General features: G+C 40.9%; 1 protein-coding gene and 1 long non-coding RNA gene across 7 annotated transcripts in view; one reads left to right on the forward strand and one right to left on the reverse strand.

Moving 5' to 3' along the window:
* Window positions 1-13,556, reverse strand: part of ICA1 (islet cell autoantigen 1) — a gene marked incomplete at its 3' end in the record, with an annotated part of 72,459 nt that extends 58,903 nt beyond the window's left edge. Inside the window, exons 1-3 of one of the 4 annotated variants that reach the window (XM_080579986.1) lie at window positions 13,439-13,552; window positions 2,151-2,197; window positions 571-608 (exon numbers count right to left, since the gene is read on the reverse strand). In XM_080579986.1, coding sequence (XP_080436112.1) covers window positions 571-587 — 17 coding nt within the window. In that variant the 5' untranslated portion in view covers window positions 588-608; window positions 2,151-2,197; window positions 13,439-13,552. Of the gene's footprint in view, window positions 1-570; window positions 609-2,150; window positions 2,198-3,314; window positions 3,367-13,438 lie in introns of those variants that run through there. The other 3 variants (XM_080579984.1, XM_080579985.1, XM_080579987.1) reach the window with 3 other exon arrangements.
* Window positions 3,385-16,604, forward strand: LOC308189696. 3 transcript variants are annotated; one of them, XR_013946517.1, is made up of 2 exons: window positions 3,385-12,938; window positions 15,748-16,604. It is a non-coding gene; the product is annotated as an uncharacterized lncRNA (long non-coding RNA). The 3 variants fall into 3 exon arrangements; XR_013946518.1 differs by having other exon boundaries at window positions 3,385-12,869; XR_013946519.1 differs by lacking the exon at window positions 3,385-12,938 and adding an exon at window positions 13,714-14,465.
* The last annotated feature ends 3,850 nt before the right edge of the window (window positions 16,605-20,454 follow it).

Here is a 20,454-nt window from a genome sequence, read left to right on the forward strand (position 1 = left end):
TCAACAAACGGGAAGAATATGAAGAATGCAATCTTTTACCACTATAGACAAATTCAACTTTTAATTTCATTTGGAGAAATTTCTGGCTCTTGTTTGTGCCTAATGTGATTATAAATCATTATCTTAATGAAATATTTGGTGGACAATTTTTCTGGAGGTTTAAAGGTTCTTGTCAATACCTTTAAAAATGGATTTTGTCAAGCAGTCATGGGTATATTTAAGTTTTACTAAACAACCAACAATATGACTAAAAGAAGGATCTACTTTATTCTAATGCTGACGACCACAGATAAATCCATTGAAATAAGACAGTTCATACAATTTTTGCCATTAAGCAGAAAATTGACAACATATGCTATTTTTCCATCTCGTCAATTCACTTGTTTTTCCATTCTTTGATAGGTTGGCAGTTTTTCACTTTCTATTTTTATTCTTTTTAAACAGAACATCTACCAGTGACTTCACATAAATACTAGATGCCAGAACATAATGCATGATTATGCAGTCACAAATCAACATGCCAAACACCACTAACTCTTTAGAATAATAAAAAATGACCAAGGTACTTACTACTTATGACCTTCCATGTTTCTTATTTTCTTCAGACACTTAAATAAAATAAGAAATTATCGGTTAATATAAACATCTTTAAAATATAATTCTCAATTTAGACAACAGAAAAACTCCTGCCTTTTCACATACAAAAATTACCATACTTTATCATCTTGTATACCACGTTACAACAGAAAATTTTTCCATCTGTAGACCAAATGCTTTTCTCATGTAACACACAATTCTCACTTAAATCCATGACAAACACATTTAAGTGGTGTTGCTTTTTTTGTATTTTAGCAGGTTTTCCAGACAAACAAGTTTCCCTGTCGTAAATTCAGTGATTTTTGACAAGGCAAGCCCAAAGTGTACAGTGTACATGCTAGGAATAATCCCCAGTCAAGTTTTTTTTTTTTTAAAAAAAAAAAAAAAAAACAAACAGAATTTTAGCCACAACCTAGCTCAGGTATTCTTTTCAAAAATGTCCCATTGATCCACTTTTCAAAAGCATTAGCTACCTTATGTCTTGAGCAATGGATGCAAAATTTAAACACTGGTTGTTTTTTCTCAGAGGGACATCACAGTTCCCATGAATGGAATATGATTTGCATGTGCTTGGACTTTAAATTTTAAAAGTTAATATCTCCAGTTTGGATACGCAATGAGCTGACCAGATGGCGCACACATCACCAGTAATTGAGCACACTCCTTCCAGGCCAAATTTACTAGTCAAGCCAGACACTCATTGCAAAAAACCAAGCACCTGGCTTCTCCTGTTTTCAGAAAGGACTCTCTGGCACTAATCTTGGAGACAGAAAAGGGGCTGCAATGGGGAGCCATGACTCTGGCAACACGTCTAACAAGGTGCTGCCTAAAGACAGTATGGCAAGCACTGGATGGTAATGGGACTGGAACAGATTGCAGTGACTCGGACAAGGCAATGCAAACCTGAGTGCTTCCTGCAACTGTGAAGCACATGCACTTCCATTTACAGCCAATTGAAGCCAAATCCCAGGTTTTGGATTCTAGCCTCTCTGCTCTCTGTACCTGTGAAACTTCCTGGCGAAGTTCCGTGAGATGCTGGAAGATTTTATCAGAGCAGGACATTTTCCTGAAATGGAATTTTTGTGAAGAGCTCATATGCACTGCAATAGAGATCATAAGTAAATTCATAACCCTGTCTTCCACAGCATTTAATTGTAAGGCCAACAGCCAAATAATGAAGAGGAAGAAAGAACTGCTTTGGATTGCTGTTTGCATTACAGCACCGTCATGTCAGACAATACGCAGAATGGATAGCAACAGCCACAGCTTTGCTGTAGTTTCTAGAGCCATAAGGCACAGACAACGTTAACTCCAGTTTTCTAATACCTATGTGCTCGACTTCATTGTTTTAATACAGGTTCTGCTTAAGTCAACAGTGGGTGTGTGCGAGAGATAAGAACACAGGATTTGGCTTGTATGCACATTCATGACTCAGTTATTGAGCAGCATGCTTGGCTTGACAGGAAGCAAAGAACAGCCCATCTAGGTGAAATAAAGCGTATTATGTGGAACAAAGTGTAGCTCAGCAAGGGGAACAGGTCTTAGGCACTGACCTTAAACACTGTACGCGTTCACCTGACTCTCCTGGAAACCAGTGTCCCTAAAAAAAGAAGACATAAGGGTCATGGTGACATAGAGTTCTCATCTTGTGTGCACAGCTCACATTCTTTTTTCCTGTAACTATAATTGACTCTGGGGTCTTCTTAGTTATACACCTCTTAGTTCTACGTAGTGCCCCTATGCCCATTGGATACTCTTTGTGTGGTGGTGGTTTTTTTTTTTTGCACCTGTGAGGACCGTGTCACAGTTATTAGGACAGGGTTTTCATGGTATGAAAATGAGGGTATGCACTCCTGGCCCCACTGCGTGACACAAAGGCACATGAGGTGTTTGAGGCCAAAAGGCTGATGAGATAGTGCTGTATGGCTGTATAGGGTGGAAGGAAACAGAAGTGGAATCTTACCTATACTGTGTACTAAATATGGCTCCTGGCATGCCGTATCCCCCAGAACATGCCAAAAGATAGAAGGGTCCCAGAGAGCTCTAGGTGGTATGGACAAAAACCACTCCAGGGAGATTGCAGCAATTAAACAGCAGGAACAAGAAACAGCCCAGTGCTCAAGCTTAGTCCTTGGACCCCTTTTATTACCAATACAGAATTAGCTTTTGGTCTTAAATGAGAATTCAGGTTGTACAAAGATGGCTTAGTGAGCACTGGCATTGAATAAACAGAACTGTGGTTGCTTGAAAAGAATCAGCTACCATAAGCGTTGGCAAAAGCCATATCACCTGCAATTTCCATCATGAAGAGTTCCTGGATCCCATTCATTCCAGATGCTGTTCAAAGAAGTTTCATAATGAAACCAGTTATGCCTCAGAAGTCCCAGATGAGTTTCACCCTTCTCACTGACTGAGAACACTCTGAAAAACCGGAATGCCCACTACTGTTATGCCATTTTTTCAGCTGTTAATTTAGACCACAAAAGTGCACTCAGTTTGGGTCCCACTGATCTCAATGGTACCCTAAATGATTCCATTCACACAGAACTTGTTTCAAGTTAGATACAAGTGTGTGATACTTACAGTACTGTATACTAATTTACATTTCATGTTTCAGCATTATAGTTAAGCTCTACTGAAATGGAAACAGTATTTATTAATGTAGACATTAAAATCAGAAACAAGGGCAGAGGAAAACATAATATAGGAATACTTACTTGAGCTGGATGTAGCAGATGTGCTATTGCAGGAATTCTCATGTTTGTACCTGAGTGCAACTGCAAATGTATAAATTTTAAGCTTTTGACTTTATGATTTTCTTTTAAGAAACAGAGTCTTACTAATTATGTTATATCCTAAACTAGTCTTTCAGTTCAGGAGGAGCTCAGGACAGCTGTGTGATCTTTGAGGTCAGCTTCCTCAAAGAACAGGACCGTCCCATTTCAATGCACAGAAAGCTGAGCACCTGTGGCAGAAAGCCAGCACTGATGGATTTGTGACCGAACTCAAATGCAAAACAAACACGTAGAAGACGGAGGCAGGATCAGGTTACTCATCAAGAGAATACAAAAGTATTGCCAGAGTACGTAGGGATGGGGTTAGGAAAGCCAAAGCTGTGCTGGGTTTGAAACTAGGAAGGGATACAAAGAGCACCAAGAACGGCTCTGTAGAGATAGTGGCACTGAAAGAAAGGTTACAGAAGGCACAGGCCGTTTTTGAGATCTGCCCTTCAGCCTGCTAGTTCTCAGAGCCTACTGGTCAGGGTCTGGGGGTATGAAGCATTACCCACACTAGAGAAAGACTCAGTCAGGAGGTATGCAGGCTGTTAGGATGTACACAGATTCAAGAAACCAGACAAGACGGATCTGGGGGTGCTGAGGGAGCTGGCTGACGTCATTGCAAGGATGTTCTCCCTGTTCTCTTGGAGGTTATGCTGATCAGAGGAGATGCCTCGAGTGAGACAAACATCACACCTATCTTCAAGAAGCACAGGAAAGAGCATCAGGAAAACTTCAGGCCCATCAACCTCACCTCAGTTCCTAGAAAGATCTTAGAGAAATCCCTCCTGGAAACTATTCCCAGCCACATGAAAGACGAGAAGGAGAGAGGGAACAGCCAGCATGGATTTACATGGATTTAATTCACTCCTAACCTGACTGCCTTCAATGAGGTGACTGCCTCAGGTGAGTGAGTGAAGGGAGAGCAGGGGATGTTGTGTGCTCATTTTAGCAATGCCTTTGTCATGGTGTCCCACAGAAGCCTTACAGGTTCTCGTGATATCTATGTGATTCTGTGACAACTCATACAATGTAAAATATTAGACTGGAGAGCAACAGTTGGCTGCTACTTTTGGTTTAATGCAGAAAACTTTCATTAAAAACATGCTGTAAACGGACAGCGGAATAACACTGCACCATGACCACTGTGGTGACACACACACAAAAATAATACCGAATGTTTGCTTTCAAAGAGTTATCTACAACGCATTCAGCTTTTAGTTGTATTATTTTCATTCATATCCAAAACTTTGAAGATTAACATTTTTCATTCTTCATATATCACTACACATACAATGTGAATTGTTCCTGCAGTCATTTAAAAGGGCCATCATTTTTTTTATTTTTGGAATAGTCTCTAACTTCATGTGCTACTACTGCCTATTCCAAGTCCAGGAACAAAAGAGGGTTAAGATATTGGTTCAGCTGTAACAAAGGAGATTATTGAAAGCATCTGGCATAGCTGAAAGCAGCGAGCTTTTTTTAAAGAAAACCCGAAGTCGTAAGTCTAGCCACAAAAAGTGAGAGGTACTAATAAACAGGGACTGGAAACAGTCCAGGGAAGTATCAAGGCACTGAAAGGAAACTTCATAACCACGTAACAAAGAAACCCTACAGTCAGGAAAGGCTGCAGAAAGACACCAATGAATAAGCACACAACCTTCAACTACTTCAGGTTTTGAACTCTTATGCTTTCAAAGAATAACACGTGAACGTCCTGGACAGAAGTAACAAGAGTTGTTCTTTGCCAAAGCTGACTACAATAGAAAGCACATGACACTCACTGGAGCACACCAATACCTGACCTGAAAACTGCAGTCAATCTTAAAATTTACCTTTGTTATCACAGAATGTTATATATAAAACTAAGCTTAATTTGCCACAGGGAAGTTGATCTGAGAGGATTTTTTTTTTCCTGTTCCCTTTTTCCTCCCAGTGTACTAAGACTATAAGATGTTATTAAGACTATAAGATGTTTCAAGAAATAATGTTACGCTGACACTGACTGAAAAAAAATAGTGTCCACCACCTCATTGGAAAACATTTCTATCAGAAAGTTTCCATTACCTTTGACGACAAAGAATGACGCAACACTCACAAGTGATCTCTATGACAGCCTTTATCTTGGCTAACAAAAGGTAGGGATACTCTAGATAATATGGAAAAAAAAAAAAAGAGACAGCAAACATAGGTGCTGTGGAGCCTGCTAGGGAAAACAGTGCTATGCTACAGCTGACTGTACACAGACCCATGGTTATTGCTGTAGGTTTTGCTGAGGTTTTCTGAGTATGTCCACACGCTGCTAATTCTACACTTGCTTTCCAGTGTTTTGAGACAGGTGCTACCTCGGTTTCAGCTTTAAACCTGAGCTGGCCCTTTCACAACAAGTCTACCTGGAAGACAATGGATCACAGAGCTAAAACATCCATTTCCACGTGGAACCAGCTGGGCCCATTAGCTCTGCTGCCCCCCTGAAAATCCCTAGCTGGCCCTCTGAGGAGCAGCCGAGAAGCCTCAGCACCACGTTCGGCAAACCTCCCTGTGTGCAGACAGACACCAGACAGGACTACATGCAGCCAGCTCGGGTCTGGCACAGTCATTGGCCTGGACACTGAAATACAACCAGTGTTTCACGACTCAGTTTGGCTTCAGAAGGAGGACAGCTGCACTCATCAGTGCTCCGCCAGAGCTAACAAGACGTGCTGGAACCAAGATGGCCCTGCACATGGCCAGCTACGGCACCTTCGCATCTGTGGCAGTTTATCTGGTTTGTGGGCTATTTATCTACAAATTATTTCCACAAGTAGCCAAGCTTCTGGAATGCTACAGGACTTCATAATATTTCTGGAATACTGAATTACCCTGTTTTCCTACCAAGAAGTTTTAGAAGTCATGGTGCTCGAAGGAAGCTTTTGATGGAGAACATCTTCATTAGCCAATGGCACTTCTATTCCACATGACTACGGAAAATCCTCTGATACTCTGCACCCCTCCAAAACCATTTGGATACACCATCAACATTCTCCTGTGCAAACAGGAAAATGCTGGCTTGGGGTTTTGAATGCTTAAAACTCCAGCATTCCCTAGGCTTTCTTTCCAGCTCGTCCTCTGTATGACGCTCATACTTCCTTGCTTCTCTTTTTTAGCTTTATTATATTAGAGTTTGTTGCAGCATAAGTTGTCTGGTTTCCCAAGAGCTGAACAACATTATCTGTGTATTAATGTCCCTCAGATATATTTAATGTTCATTAGAAAAGAAAAATAACAAGTGTCATGTAGCAAGGTGAAATTCTGATCTTAATGCTCTCCTAGTTACAGGAAAAATAATAATAAAAAAAATCCTTTCCCCTCATTCAAATGTCTGTCCTTGGCTGAGCATTGCACTAATACACTACTAAGAGTAGCCAGCAGATCCCACAGAAGGAAGCAGGACTTGGCAAACAGGAATCTTTCATCCATGGAAACTGTATCTAAAACAAACTGTTGATCCAATCCCATCTTCTCAGAATGATGAGCTGACATGAAATCCTTGCAAAGCTTTTATAAATGCTGAAGATAAAATGTAGCATCCAAAGATGACCTACCATAGTTACATAGGAAAGTAGTAAATTGAATTCTTATGAGATGCATTCAGAAGCAACAAAAGGGAACAGAATGAGAGGCAGAGCAGAATTCAGCAAGCCTGATGTGAAAGTAACGTGTTTATGAAAAAAGACAGATGGATTTGCATTTTCACTGATAGTTAGCACTATTCTCTCAGTTTACTGTCCTTTCAAAGCAGCTAACGTGGTCGGAAGGTCTTTAATCTCAAACTCTCTTCACCTTAGAAATGCCACAACTTAAAACTACAAATACGGCAGAATCGTGCACTGCGGTTGATTCACTTAAATGTTTTTATTAAAATCAGTAATTCTCCAAGAAACTTTTAATACAGTAACAGTACATTGGTAGTAGGTAACAAAAAAAAAAAAAAGAATTTTAAAGAGCTCTATCTGTAAAACAGTGATAGTTTCATTTATGTAAAATACTTTGATGGGAGGAAAATCTGTGATGTGCTTAGGTGAGGGAATCAATGCCATCTGTGCCTCTTTAACAGCTCTTGCCTGACAACCTACCTCCTCTCCTCTACTGCCGGAAAGCTGTGATCAAGTAAATGGGTCTCGAAAGCAAGAAGCAGTCTCACTGCAAGAGGAAGATAAGGCAAGGCACAGTTATATCTCCTGTGGTCTTTCTACAAACATGCAGACCCAATGAGTCAGGGCTTCAAACCACGTTTCATTTTGCCTTTCACAAGCAAAAGTGAATAGAGCAGCCTATTGCTCTGAATTATACATGTTGTCGAATGCAAGAAGAGTGAAAACCGAAGCCAGGGTCTATATGGGCATTCAGCATCACAGTTATTCATAGACTTACAAGTATAATGCCTAGTCCAACTACATGAATAGGTGCTGCTGTAATCCAGATAAAACGAATCTAGAGTTTATGTTGATATGACAAATGACAAGATTTAATTTTTCCTCTAAAGCTCATCACTGCTGTTCTAATCCTGCTGAATCATCCATGCTTAGCTTTAAATCCATATTTTCATTGTTAGACTACACACTGATGCACTTATTAATACAAAAAGTTTAAAAATTGTTGTGCAAGTGCTGCATTACCAGTTCCTTCCATCCACCACAACTTTTTGTCTATTCCTTGGTCCCAAGACAGATGTTAAATGTTACCCACAACTTCCCAGGAGTAGAAATATTGCAGTCTTATGAGGGGAGAAGATGCATCAACAAAATGACTCTTTCGACCTATTTCAGGAGCTGACATCTACAAAGACGTTTCACGCATTTGTAACAGAAACACGGGAAGCAGCATGCATTACACAGTGAGGGGACCTCTTTTGCAATTTCCATACACCTGGGGGGCGGTACTGAGACAGAAAGAAATTTGTGCTGTTTGATCCCAGTCATCTATCTAACTGTGGTACCCAAATTACAAATCGCTCAACACTAAGCCCCTGCAAAGGCAGCCAACAGAAGGTTTGCTGGTCTATCAAGGTTTATGAAAGACCCTAGCAAAAACTTCATTTATTCCATTCCATTTATTCGTTTGTCTTGATCCTTTAAAGCATCAAGAAAAGAAATACTAACAACAAAACTAGACATGCAAAGGAAAACAAACCAACAACAATGAACTGAAAACAACAGAAGTCTCAGAGAGATTGGAGCCTGTTTTACAGGGAGGTATCACACTCTCTTTGCCTTCTTCTTCAGGCCGATCAATTGCAGGGAGAACAAACCACAGCAATACAAGCAGGTATCTTGAACGACTAAGATTGTGTGATTAAAGACCTGCACCATTAGAAACTATGCATAAGGTATGAAGAAATCCGGAGGTTTGGGGTGTTCTTTCTGGCATTTAGTAGCATTACCTAGGGACCTGTCTGCAAACAGAACACCCAACGAAATGAGCAGCACTATTGTCATTAAGTATGTAACAATCTGTCTTTCACTAGGTTTTAAACTCATTGTTAATACTCTCTCCACAGGGCAGATGACCAATAGCTACTGCAGAGAGTACTGTACGAGCTGCTTTATTCCAAAAGCAATTATTATGTTTCTAGTGTGGAATAATTATTGCAGAATACGCAATTAACATAGGAAATTGCTTAATTTTCTGATGCAGTCAAAACAGAGGACGACAGCCAGGGTCCCATTTCTTTTATTATCATTTTGAGTCTTTTATTTTTCTATTCCCACTGTGTACAAGTTAATAGAAGGCAGTGGCAGATAAATACACCAAATTTGCACATTAGAAGTTTACTATGCACTTATACCCAGAATTTGAGTATAAATCCATCTGGGCTGCACTGATGTTCAATATTTGAGTTGCTAGAGGTAAGTTTTAGCCGACATGAAGATATGGAAATTTGGCACTATGTCACCAAGTATTTTTTTAAAACTATGTTTGCTCCCATGCAAGTGCAAGGATGAAATCAACTGCTAGTATTCCTCTTCAAAAAACAATTTGGTGTATATTGGGTACTATACGCCTGCCAAATTATACCAAAGACTATCAAGTGATAAACTTACAGGCATAAGTGATCTCATCCTTCCAGATCGTAAAATATACCGAAATGAAACTTAGAGCTGTTTTTCAAACAGTTGAATGACAAATTCTTAAAAACAGTGGTTTATCTCAAGAACACTGATAGGAATGGGACATGTAGTCATGACACAGTACATGTAGTCTCAGAACAAAATATTTCAAATAAATGCTGATAGGCACAGTAGGCAGATTAACAAGCAAATGATAGTCCTTTCTCAATAAACTGCATGCAGAACTTCACTATTTATACACACAAAGACATGTATTTATACACAGGCAGAACTAATTTTAGGCTGCTTTTTCACGTTATACTGACTTTTCAGCAGGTGATTGTGAAATAATTTAAGAACAACACATAGTATTAGTTTGTCCTTATGTAACAGCTTTCACTCAACTACTAGTTTTCCATTTATATATGTGAAGAACACCGAGCAAATGTCCTTAGGAAGGAATAGGTATTGTAAATAAGCACTGTATCTGTCTTATGAAAGAAGTTGAGTGATGGGTCTAACCTCGCTCTGCAAGTGAGCAAAACTGGGGATATCCAGGATTTAATTTCACTCTAAATGCAGACTCGCTTCATTTCTCCGAAATGACTATCAAATTGTTTTGTAATAAACATTTGTTCTTCCAGCTTTAAAATGGTATTTTGAAACTTAGTAGCCAAATACTATTAAAGAAAGTGCCATATGGAACACCTGCTGTGCACAGATTATAAAAGACAATAGGAAGATGGTTTTTGTGACACTTTGTATCTGTAATCAGTCTATAGTTTTAATCTTAGGAACCCTTCCCCTTGCAGAACGGATGAAAAAAGCAGTGAATGTACAAATACTCATGAAATCCTTTTCACATTTATGTTGTCATAAATGTGGTTTATAAACATGGTTATAAAGTTCAAACCAATCTCTCTCTTATTTCGATACCCTATTTGTTGACACAGTCAACACTCAAAGAGTCTGCCTCCCTTCTCATCTGTGCAGAAGCCAGGAAGCAATGCTATTATACCTGAGGGGGAACAATGCAGGGGGAGGGAACAGGGAAAATAATTTTCTCTAGAATCCCTCAGGAGATCATTCCACATCCACGGGTAAGAAATTTGATTAACGAAACAGTTTTAGCATGCACAGCAACAGCAATACAGGGTGATCTTCTTTCACTGCACATTGAGTCAACACGATCAATACAGGCCGCATATTCTTGATAGATGCACAGTCCACACGCAACCTCTGCTTCTCGGCCACAGAAGCAGGAACTTCTCAGATCCTGACACACCAGCCGACTGTTCCCTGAGCAGCGGTGATCCCTACAAAGCTGCTCGCATGACAGACCTGAGCACTGTTTCAGTGACTTGGAACAGACAGTTCCCAAGGTTGACGTAAGCGATTGCATAGCCGGCCAAAATGCCCCTTGTTTTGCCACGGCTAACAATAGCCACAGGAAAAGCTACTGTGAGACTATTACTAGCAACACATAAAAGGTCAAAGGTTTGTACTGTTCTTGACTGCTTGGCTCTTTGTTTAACATTCTTCACTCTCCGGGCTTTTGTATTTTTAATGCTTCTGCATCATGTGGTATAATTTTGTCTTTAGAGTGATTTTACGGTTGAGCAATGGCAAAACATCCTGAAGAACCAACTACTTCAGAGCAACACTTGGAGAAGATTTTGAAAAAAGTATTAAGAAGAGTCTTTGAGGACATTTCTAGACATTTACTGTTAGCTGAGATATTAGCACATTTTTCTGCCAACTCATACCAACAGCTTTCAACACTAGCTTAAGAGTGAAAAGAGCTATTATTATTCAGCTTTTCCAGAAAAGGTTACTTGAGAATTCATCAGAACAATTTAGCAGCCCTGCAAAGTGTACATAGAAGAACAGGCAAGACTGGTTGGCTTGAGACTCTACTAAAGGTAAAAAACCCAGCCCTGCAATAGGGTTCAGCAGGAATTTTACTTTGCACTACGTGACTCCTTACCTCACTCCAACAATGATAAAAATCTTGTCAAAAGTAAGTAAATAAAAAGTTTAAGAAACCTTCCCTTCTCTACAGTCATAACTGATTTTTTGAACCTACAATCTTCAGTTGTGTGTCTATTTGAATCTTAGCTCTCACGAAGAGAATAGAGAAAATCACCTTTACCTAAAAACAATCCTTTCTCTATTAAGAAGCAGGTAAATCCCATTTGCCAGCATCTAACTTTTGACTATACCATTGTTCGAACCATTCTGGAAGTAACCATGTTTCACTCGTGAAGTTTAAACAGTAGGGGAACTTCAGACCAAGGTTTGGCAGCATTAACTGCCACATTGTCTTCTAGTAGAAACTGCCATTGGAAAAACCTGACTGGTTTTACCAGTTACGGCAGTTTACTACACACGAGACCTCCGTGGCTTTATGCTAAATTCCTTTTGCGGCGGTATTAACACAAATCTTAAATCATAAAGTCACTCAGGTTAAACCAGTAGGCTACACTATTCAAATAGCGTATTCAAAATGCTACTGTCCCAATGAGATGTCCCTAGACTTCAAGCTAAGCACCATCAAGAACTGCAACTCCTAGATCAGTGCTGGGAAGACAGCGCTAGCAAGCAACACTTCTACTCAATCCCTAGGAATCCTGCACAGACAGAGTTGAAAAAGAGTTGGTTACCAGGAAAAAAACAACAAAAAATAGGTGGAAGTCCATACCCAAAGCCACCCCACACTACAGACTCCAAAACTCAGCCTACCATTTTCTCTGCTCAACACTTTGGCAAAGCAACCAAACATACTTTTTTCTTTTCAGCAATGTCCTTGCTAGACCAGAACAGCTTACTTCCAAGAAGTTTGCTCAAGAACAAGAACCACAGCCACCTTCTGAGACTCAAATTAAATAAAACCCTTTGATCATCCCAAAACTGAAAGGAGAAGGATAACAGAACGAAACGCAAGCAAAACAAAAGAAAAAACAAACAGGTGCTTCCTAGAAATAAACTACTGCTTTGGTTTAAAGCAAGGTGCATGGGTAGAGTGTCAAACAGAAGAACAATGCTAACGCCAACCTTCCAGAACATCCACACTGTGTAACTTGGGGGTAGGGGGGCAACTGATGCACCCCTGAGATTATCTGGTTCAGTTCCACTTTTACGAACTAGACCTGGATCCCCCAAGGCGAACTGAAGGTGTGCTTGAGGAGGATCCATGTAAGACCCTGGGGTGCCAGCACAGGGCACAGCAGCGCGGAACAGGAGATTATTTACATTTGGTGCTGAACGTGTACACAGCGCTGGCAATAAAAGAGCACCGTGCCCTTCATCCTTTCCTCTTACTAAGAACTACCACTGCGAGTAATGTTCTTTTTTCCTTCTTTATCTTCCAGAACAATGCACCCGATGACCAACATTCAGGAGCCAGGTAGATGGATGCAGGTCAAATCAGATTACCATGATCAACCTTTTCCAAAATACAGGTGTAGAACCAGAAGTGTATATATATATATATATATATATATATATATTTCCCTTTTAATTCCCATGTCATTAGCCTCGGCAGCTGGTACAAGGCACGAGGGCCCACCGCAGCCGGCCGGCAGGTGAGGGCCCGGCGGGGAGCAGCCGCCGCTCTCCTCCCCCCCTCCTCCCCGCTCCCTGCGGGCCCGCGGCCAGAGAGGATGCCCGGGAGGAAGGCAGGCAGGAGCGGATGCGTGCAGCAATCATGGCGAGACAGCCGCCGGCAGGAGGCAGGGAGGGAGGGGATCGGCAGGCGGAGAGGACAGGCAGATGCCATCTTGCGCCCTTCCCGTTTCACCCCCGAAGGCCCCGCCGCCGAGCCCTGGCAGGCACCGGGCGCCTCGGGCCCGCCGGCCGCGCCGCCTCCTTCCCCCCACCCGCGGTCCCGGCGCTGCCCGAGCCCGGCCGCGGCAGCCACCGGCGGAGCCCGTTCCCCCTCCAGCCTCCGGCGCGGGCCCCCCTCCCGGCACTCACCTTGCCCGCGGCCGAGCAGCGGAGGGCAGGGCAGGGCCGAGCCGGAGGCGCCGCCGCCGCCGCCCCTCCAGGTGTTCCAGCGCCGCCGGCGTCACAGCGGCGAACGGAGCCGCCTCTGCCGGCGCGGGCGGCCCCCGCAGCGGGGCGGAGCGGAGCCGCCGCCGCCCGCCCAGCGCCCGGAGCGGGAGGGTGGCGGCCGCCGGGCCCCCGGCGCTTCCCGGCGGTGGCCTCGGGCGGGACGCGCCGCGCTTCCTCCTCCGTCCCCGCCGGGCCGCGGCCGAGGCCTGAGGGGAGGTGGCGGGGAAAGGCGCACGGGTTGGGGCCCTTCGGGGGCTGCTCTCAACCGAGTCCCTCTGCTCAGCCCCAGCCTGTCCCAGGCAAGGAAATATTAAAAGGCTCCGGCTGCACAAATCACCTGTTGTCACAAGGGAGCGGAGTCGTGAAGGAAAAGGTTCTTTGACAAGGCGGACAGGTGGCAACGGTGAAGGGCAGAGGGAGAGCGATGGCTTTGAGCTGGGTCGGGAAATGGCTCAGGGAGGATTTTGGAGAGAGCTGCTTCAAGTGAAGCACCTGAGTTGGATTTTAAGCTGAATTTTGACCCTGGAATGAAAGGTGAAGTTCAGAGGTGGCAACTGAAATCAGTCTGAACAGGTGGAAGGTAGAAGGAGAAACGGGAGCTGCAAGAATGGGAGTCGGGGGCTATCCTGCTGACATGGGGCCCGTGAAGAGAGCAGCAAGTTTAGCCCACACAAAAGCAGGAGTGAAGGAGATGAGCTAGAGTTTGAAGGGGTGAGGAGCGGACTGCAGAGTGTTGTGGAAAATGAGGAGGAAAGGGAAAAGAAAAAGGATGGAAATGAGGACACTGATGGGGGTCTACTGAACCTTAGTGGTCTGAAGCGTTCGTGTCAGTGCCTCAGTGTTTCTGTGAGGTGTAGCAGAGCCATTTCATTGGAAGTCATTGTGTCTAGAAGCAGAAATGGGACTCCGCTGTCAGATAGTGATGGCTGTATAACCTGAGGAATTCCAGGTAAGATGTGGGAGGTTGTGTGGTTTCCCTCTGTGGCGCTGGTCTGACCACCAACAGCAGATTGCCCCCCTCCCAGCTTGTGCTGTGGTCATCCAGAGATTTTTAGATCAAATGTAGGAAAACAAGGCACTTCTTAGGGTGTAGTTTGACTGACTTTAGTTTCCAATGAGTTTAATCATTCTCTTGACTGGAGTTCCCGTGGCAAGGAAAGGGTAACAGGTTCAGATGTATATACTTGCCTTACAGGTATTACTGATTTAGTCAAATTAATTATTGATACTACTCTTTCAAAGACAAAGCTGTTCACAAGAGTTACTTCTTTACTCCAAAGGGAAGTGGTGCTAATGAGGGACAAAAGGTCTGTCTGCTTTGGATAAGGATCTGGGATCCCTTCAGCAAGATCTGACATTGGTATTTAGTATTTTTTATTTATAAGTGAACCCGGAGATCTTTGTGTTTTTAATGGCATTTATATGTGCTAATCACCCAGATTGTAGAAGGATAAACAAAGAAAATCTCACAGCATGTGAACTAAGTACCTTAACCGCTGTAGGAACAATACCAAGCCTCAAAGAGAGATTTTAGTTGGTAAATTTAAACATAATACTTCTATTAGGTGCACCAGAGTAAGGTAGGAGGGCAAGTGGTCCTGAATAAACCTTGATTCTGAAAAAAAATATACTTTTCTAATTTAGGAGCTATTTTGTGCCAGCAGTTATGTGTGAGCATGACTATACCTAGAATGAGAGTCTGAGTTTGGCTCATTTCTGTTTACATGAGCCTAGCATTCTGCAAGTTACAGACAGCTTCTAGTATTGTCTGTGATAATCTCTTAAAGTATAAGCTGAAATCACTTTATAAATTTAAACAATTAATTTTAAACTTTTATTCCTTACTCTATTGCAAGCATTTCTTAGTCTTTTAGTATGTTTCATATAGTTTATCACCAGACATGAATGTTATAAATATAAGCAAGGGCCATCTGGTTGTTCTAGCACCTCTCTTATCTCCCATGGAGATATTTTTAGTACAGCAGAAATACATCACTTGCAGTAGCTGTTTTCTGTATGAAATGAGGTGTACCCACTACTTTTCACAAACTTCGTTCTTTACCAAAGCTGAATGGATGCATAAAACACCCCGAAACATGGTGCTGCATTCATTCTGTTACTGCCTTTTTTCCCCTTTGGAGCATCAAAGCACTCTAGTTGCTCACATTAACTAACCAATTGATACGGTGGCCTGAAAAATGTCCAGACGCACCATTTTTGCTGTTTTACAGAGCTCCATATGCAAACTGATTCCCTGAAAGACATCATCAGAAGCGCTGGAAGATACAAGTGAAGATAAATACAGCCCTCTGAGGTGTAACTGTTAGTCACACCAAAGTTGGAAAGGTCACAGCGCAGTTTATTGGGAGAGAGCTGACTTCCAAGTCCTCTGTCATGCAAACCTAGAGCTTTTGAAAGGGTGAATCATCGAATCATTCAGGTTGGAAAAGACCTTCAAGATCATCCAATCCTACCTTTAACCTAGTACTGACAAGTCCACCCACCATGCTACTAAGTTCTAAATCTACACTTTTCTTCAAGACCTCCAGGGACGGTGACGCAACCACTACCCTGGGCAGCATGTTCTAGTAATGCCGCACCTGTCCAGTAAAGAAATTTCTCCTAATATCTAACCTAAACCCCCCTGGCGCAACTTGAAGCCATTTCCCCTCATCTTATCACTTGGCAAACTAGCAATAAATATTATCCCTCTTCTTGTAAGATCTTTCCTACATCTGAGCTTTGTGTTACACTATGCCCTAGCTGTGTTTAATTTGTAAAAGGACAAATAAAGATTGGAATCATATGTTGAATCAGTGAGACTCACTGTCCAGTCGTGTTTACAATATTGCATTACTACAAAAGCATACTGTGAGATATGCTTTTCTTGTCATTAATTTGGTACATTCTGCTGCATCTGCATTCTATGCTATTTATATAATTTAATCTCAACAAATGTGTGTGCTATTTTTCCTCCAAATCCAGGATATTACATTTCTCTTAGTAATAAGAAAGAAGTTAAAATAAGAAAATGGAAATCCATCCGGAGGGAGAGAGTAACTAGAAACTCAAGTGTTTTGGAAGCCCAGTGATAGTAAGCTGTTTGCCAATTAAAACAGTGAGAATGAACATTTTTCCTTCTATATATTTTCTTAAGGTTTCTCTGTGTTTTAATTCTCTCCTCTGTTTAGTTGCATTTGTGAATTAGTTGGTTAGGAAATTGTATAGTATTGTACAGTATCCAAGAAATGACACTGAAGATTTCTCATCCTCCCTGGACTTTAACGTTATATTAGTTGATGGTTGAACTTTCAGACATCGGTATTTTGTAATCTTCCTGTAACTCTATGCTTGCCTTCTCTTTTTCTCATCCACATAAGGAAGTACAAACATTTCATGGTGTGCTCTACGGAATGACACTTCCCTTCAAGTCCCTTCAGTCCTATATAAATGTTTTTACTCTTTTCTGTCATCTCTGATCTGTCTGATGGTCTTTTGTCTTGCCATAGTGCTTACAATGTCTGGAACATCATTGCTGTTTACAAACGGCTTTTCAATCTTTAATTTGTTTTCAAACTTTTAGTAAAATGTATCTATCCAGTTTAATCATGTTTAATTCTTCATTTTGCCTTCTGCTGTTCTTTATTAATTTCTATATTTAGATAATTTAGCTCTGTAAGGCATTTAACGTGTATCGTTTGTGTGACAGCCCTGCAGATGAAAAGTCAGCAAAAAGTAGAGCGTATTCATTTGGGCAGCAGCATTAGGAACTGTAGGAGCCAACACACAGAATGGAGGAGGCTCTGGAGAGTGTTAAATTCCTACTAACAAACAGCTAATGTAGATGAATTCTAGTTGTCAGCTGAGGAAATTATGTTAATGTAAGGACTGTTTGGCCACTTCTGTCTGTGGCAAATGCGATTACAGCTTAGTTAGCTGCTGAAAACCTTCAGCCTATTGGCAGCTTCAGAGACTGAAAATGGAAACAAATAATTAATTAATTTTCATAGACTGGAAAATACATACTAGGGTACTGAAACCCCAGGAATAGAAAGCCAGGTTTGGAATGTGAGGGCTCTGGTTGGAGTGATGCCAGTATCTCTGAAATTCAGGGTTGGACCAAAACTCTGCCGAATTAGTAGCTTTCATGAGTTTACTCAGCATTACTTTCCTGTACTTCTGTGGACTGAAAATGAAACAGGTGTGAGCATAGGCGTGACGGGATCTTTCTGCATGGAGGATTGGTTTCATACTAGGTACTGTCTACAATCCTAACTTTTAATGTTGCTGTCCAAATGGAGATTAATGTGGATACTCTTTTATGTAATTCAAGATCAATGAAGTGTGCAGTAGCTCTGTTTCCTTGTCTGGCTGACAATGAACATTGCTGTTATTGTGCTTTCTTCTACTATCCTACACTGATTCTCTCCGTAATTGTCATTATCAAACTCCTTGGATACTCTTGCAAACAGCATATGATTATTTTCTGTCACATATTTTGCATCGGAATAGCAGGAATAGAGCACATGGAGTGACCATCTATTTTTCATATATGACATTTTGAATCAAAGAGCTGTGTTAATTAATCCATTGTTTAGATGGAGTTGGTATTTGTGGAAATCCACTAGAGAATTAGTGAAGCATTCAAGAGCCAGGTTTATCCTTAATAAAGGCAAGTACACAGCAGGAAGATGAGAACTGGCATGGTGGTGATTTGCACTGATTTCCATCTGAGAAAAAGAAAAAAATCTTTCTAAGCATCTGCTTGAAAATGTTAATTTAAACACAAATGCAACCCATAGTCATCAGTTGTATTCTGAATTGGAGATTTTAAGCTCTGTACATAGATGTTGCAAATAGTAGCTTCTTACCCGAAGCGGATTACAGTCCGAAAGAAAATGAAAAAATAGGAAAGAGACAACAAGGATCATTGTTTCCACTTGGTAGATGAGAAATTGAGACACAAATGAATAGAGTGATTTGTCAGAAAAGTAAATGGCAGAGCTAGCCAAGGGTTCTTACAGTCATTCACCACTGCTTTTAACCATCCCATCTTCCTTCCAATATTTTCAGAGGCTAGAAATGCACTTGCTTTTTCCACAAGGTCAAGGATGAGAAAGGAGTGGGGTACTTAAAAACAAACAAACAAACAAAAACTTCTTGGGCGGAGGTTGTATCAACAAAATAGTTGTTCATTGAATAGATTTACATGGTGGTAATATGAACTACATGACATATTTTCTGGAAAATACAATTCTTGAGAAGGCAAAATGCATAGTAAAGAACTGAAATATGGGCTAAAGCTCCTGATTGTTGCCGTGTTCTCCTTGATGTGTCCATGAGAGTTTTTCCATTTAAAATAAAACTTTGAAACAATTACATTATTGAAATATTTTTGCCCATTAAGAGTATGAGTCACAGCAGTTTTAAAGATCTCCTGGAGACGATTCATATGTTAGGAGGATGAAAGTCTATTAAAAAAAATGTAAGAGCTGTTATGCTGTGAATTGTAGACCCTGCATACTCTCAGAAATGTGAGAATAATTCTACTTTGTCAAAAAATAAATCTTGTAGCACATTAACTATTGCATGCTGCTAAAGAGATTGATTTGCTTTCAACTGCTCCTCTATTGCTTCTATAATAAAATGTATACCTGCTGAATTTTCTGAAGGTGTTATCTTTAATAGGTATTTGATATCAAGCCATGTAATACTATGGCTTGGTATCTCAGGTTCCTCCTGAGAGCACCCTCAACAATCCAAACTGCAGTTCATTTAAATATTTGATTCTTCCTGAAACATGTTAATGTTCACTTTTGTCATGTATTCTGAAACCTGCCTGAAAATAAATTAAAAAGAAGTCAATGTGCTTGATAAAACTTTGTCATGTGTGACAAAGGATTCTTAGTGATAAAACGGAAATAAACCCAAACATCATGTTTTAAGTAATCTCTGAGATTTCAACAACTTGAGTGAGATTTTCCCATGCTGTATAATCCCTTTGGCCTCCCAGGCAATCTGATCTGGCTGTCCAAAGATAACCACATTGAGATAGAAGTTATTTTTCAGTTCCTTAAGGATAGATAACATGAGAAATTTATGTTATTTTTACACCCTAATAGAAAAAGAAAATCTGTCACTGCTTGAAACTGAGGAACAGAACATTGGTGAAGTTTCATGTCCTATTATCCCGAGATTTCCTATCTCTGGAAATATCTTTACCAATCTATTTCTTTTTTAATTTTATTTCCTTACCTGAACAAGAGCCCTGGAGGCTGCTATTCTGAAAATACTGCTTAGTGCAACTCCAGTACCTTTGCATTTGAAAAACAAACCTCTTAATTTTCTACAGAGTGAGGCAGATTTTTTTTGTAAAGTGATGAGAAATATCAATTTTATTGAAAATTCTATTTTCCAACCCTTTTCATACTATGCTTTTGAAAAGCACTTCAGCTCACCATAGGAGTATTATTGAGTTGGACCAAGAAAAAAAGGTTGAACTGTGCTTTTAAATAGAGAAAGTGTTCTTCAAAATACTGCAGCCTCTCTTATTCAGCAATGAAATGATTTTTATTTCTTTTTTCCTCCTCTTTTGGGAACAACGTGGATCATTTGTCCCAGGAGACAAACTGTACTCTCACAGAGATTCAATATTTGCTGTTTGTGCCGTTCCTTTTTTTTCTATTGCATACATGTATATTCCCCATAACTAAACCTGAGTAGATTTCTTGCATGTTTTTCATGACATTGTCTTCAGTTTGATTCTGTGAGAAGTGTTTCAGCACCTTCAGAACATTTAACAAAGCTGAAAATGTCATAGGCAATTAAACCATTTTGCTCACTAGGTTGATGTATTGTAGATTTGCTCATTACTGCAGAAGAAAAATCAACATTAATTTGGAACATACATTACAAAAAATTTTTGCTTTTATCAGCTT

This window comes from Anser brachyrhynchus (assembly GCF_964034855.1).
Source record: "Anser brachyrhynchus genome assembly, chromosome: 2".
Lineage (NCBI taxonomy): Eukaryota > Metazoa > Chordata > Aves > Anseriformes > Anatidae > Anser > Anser brachyrhynchus.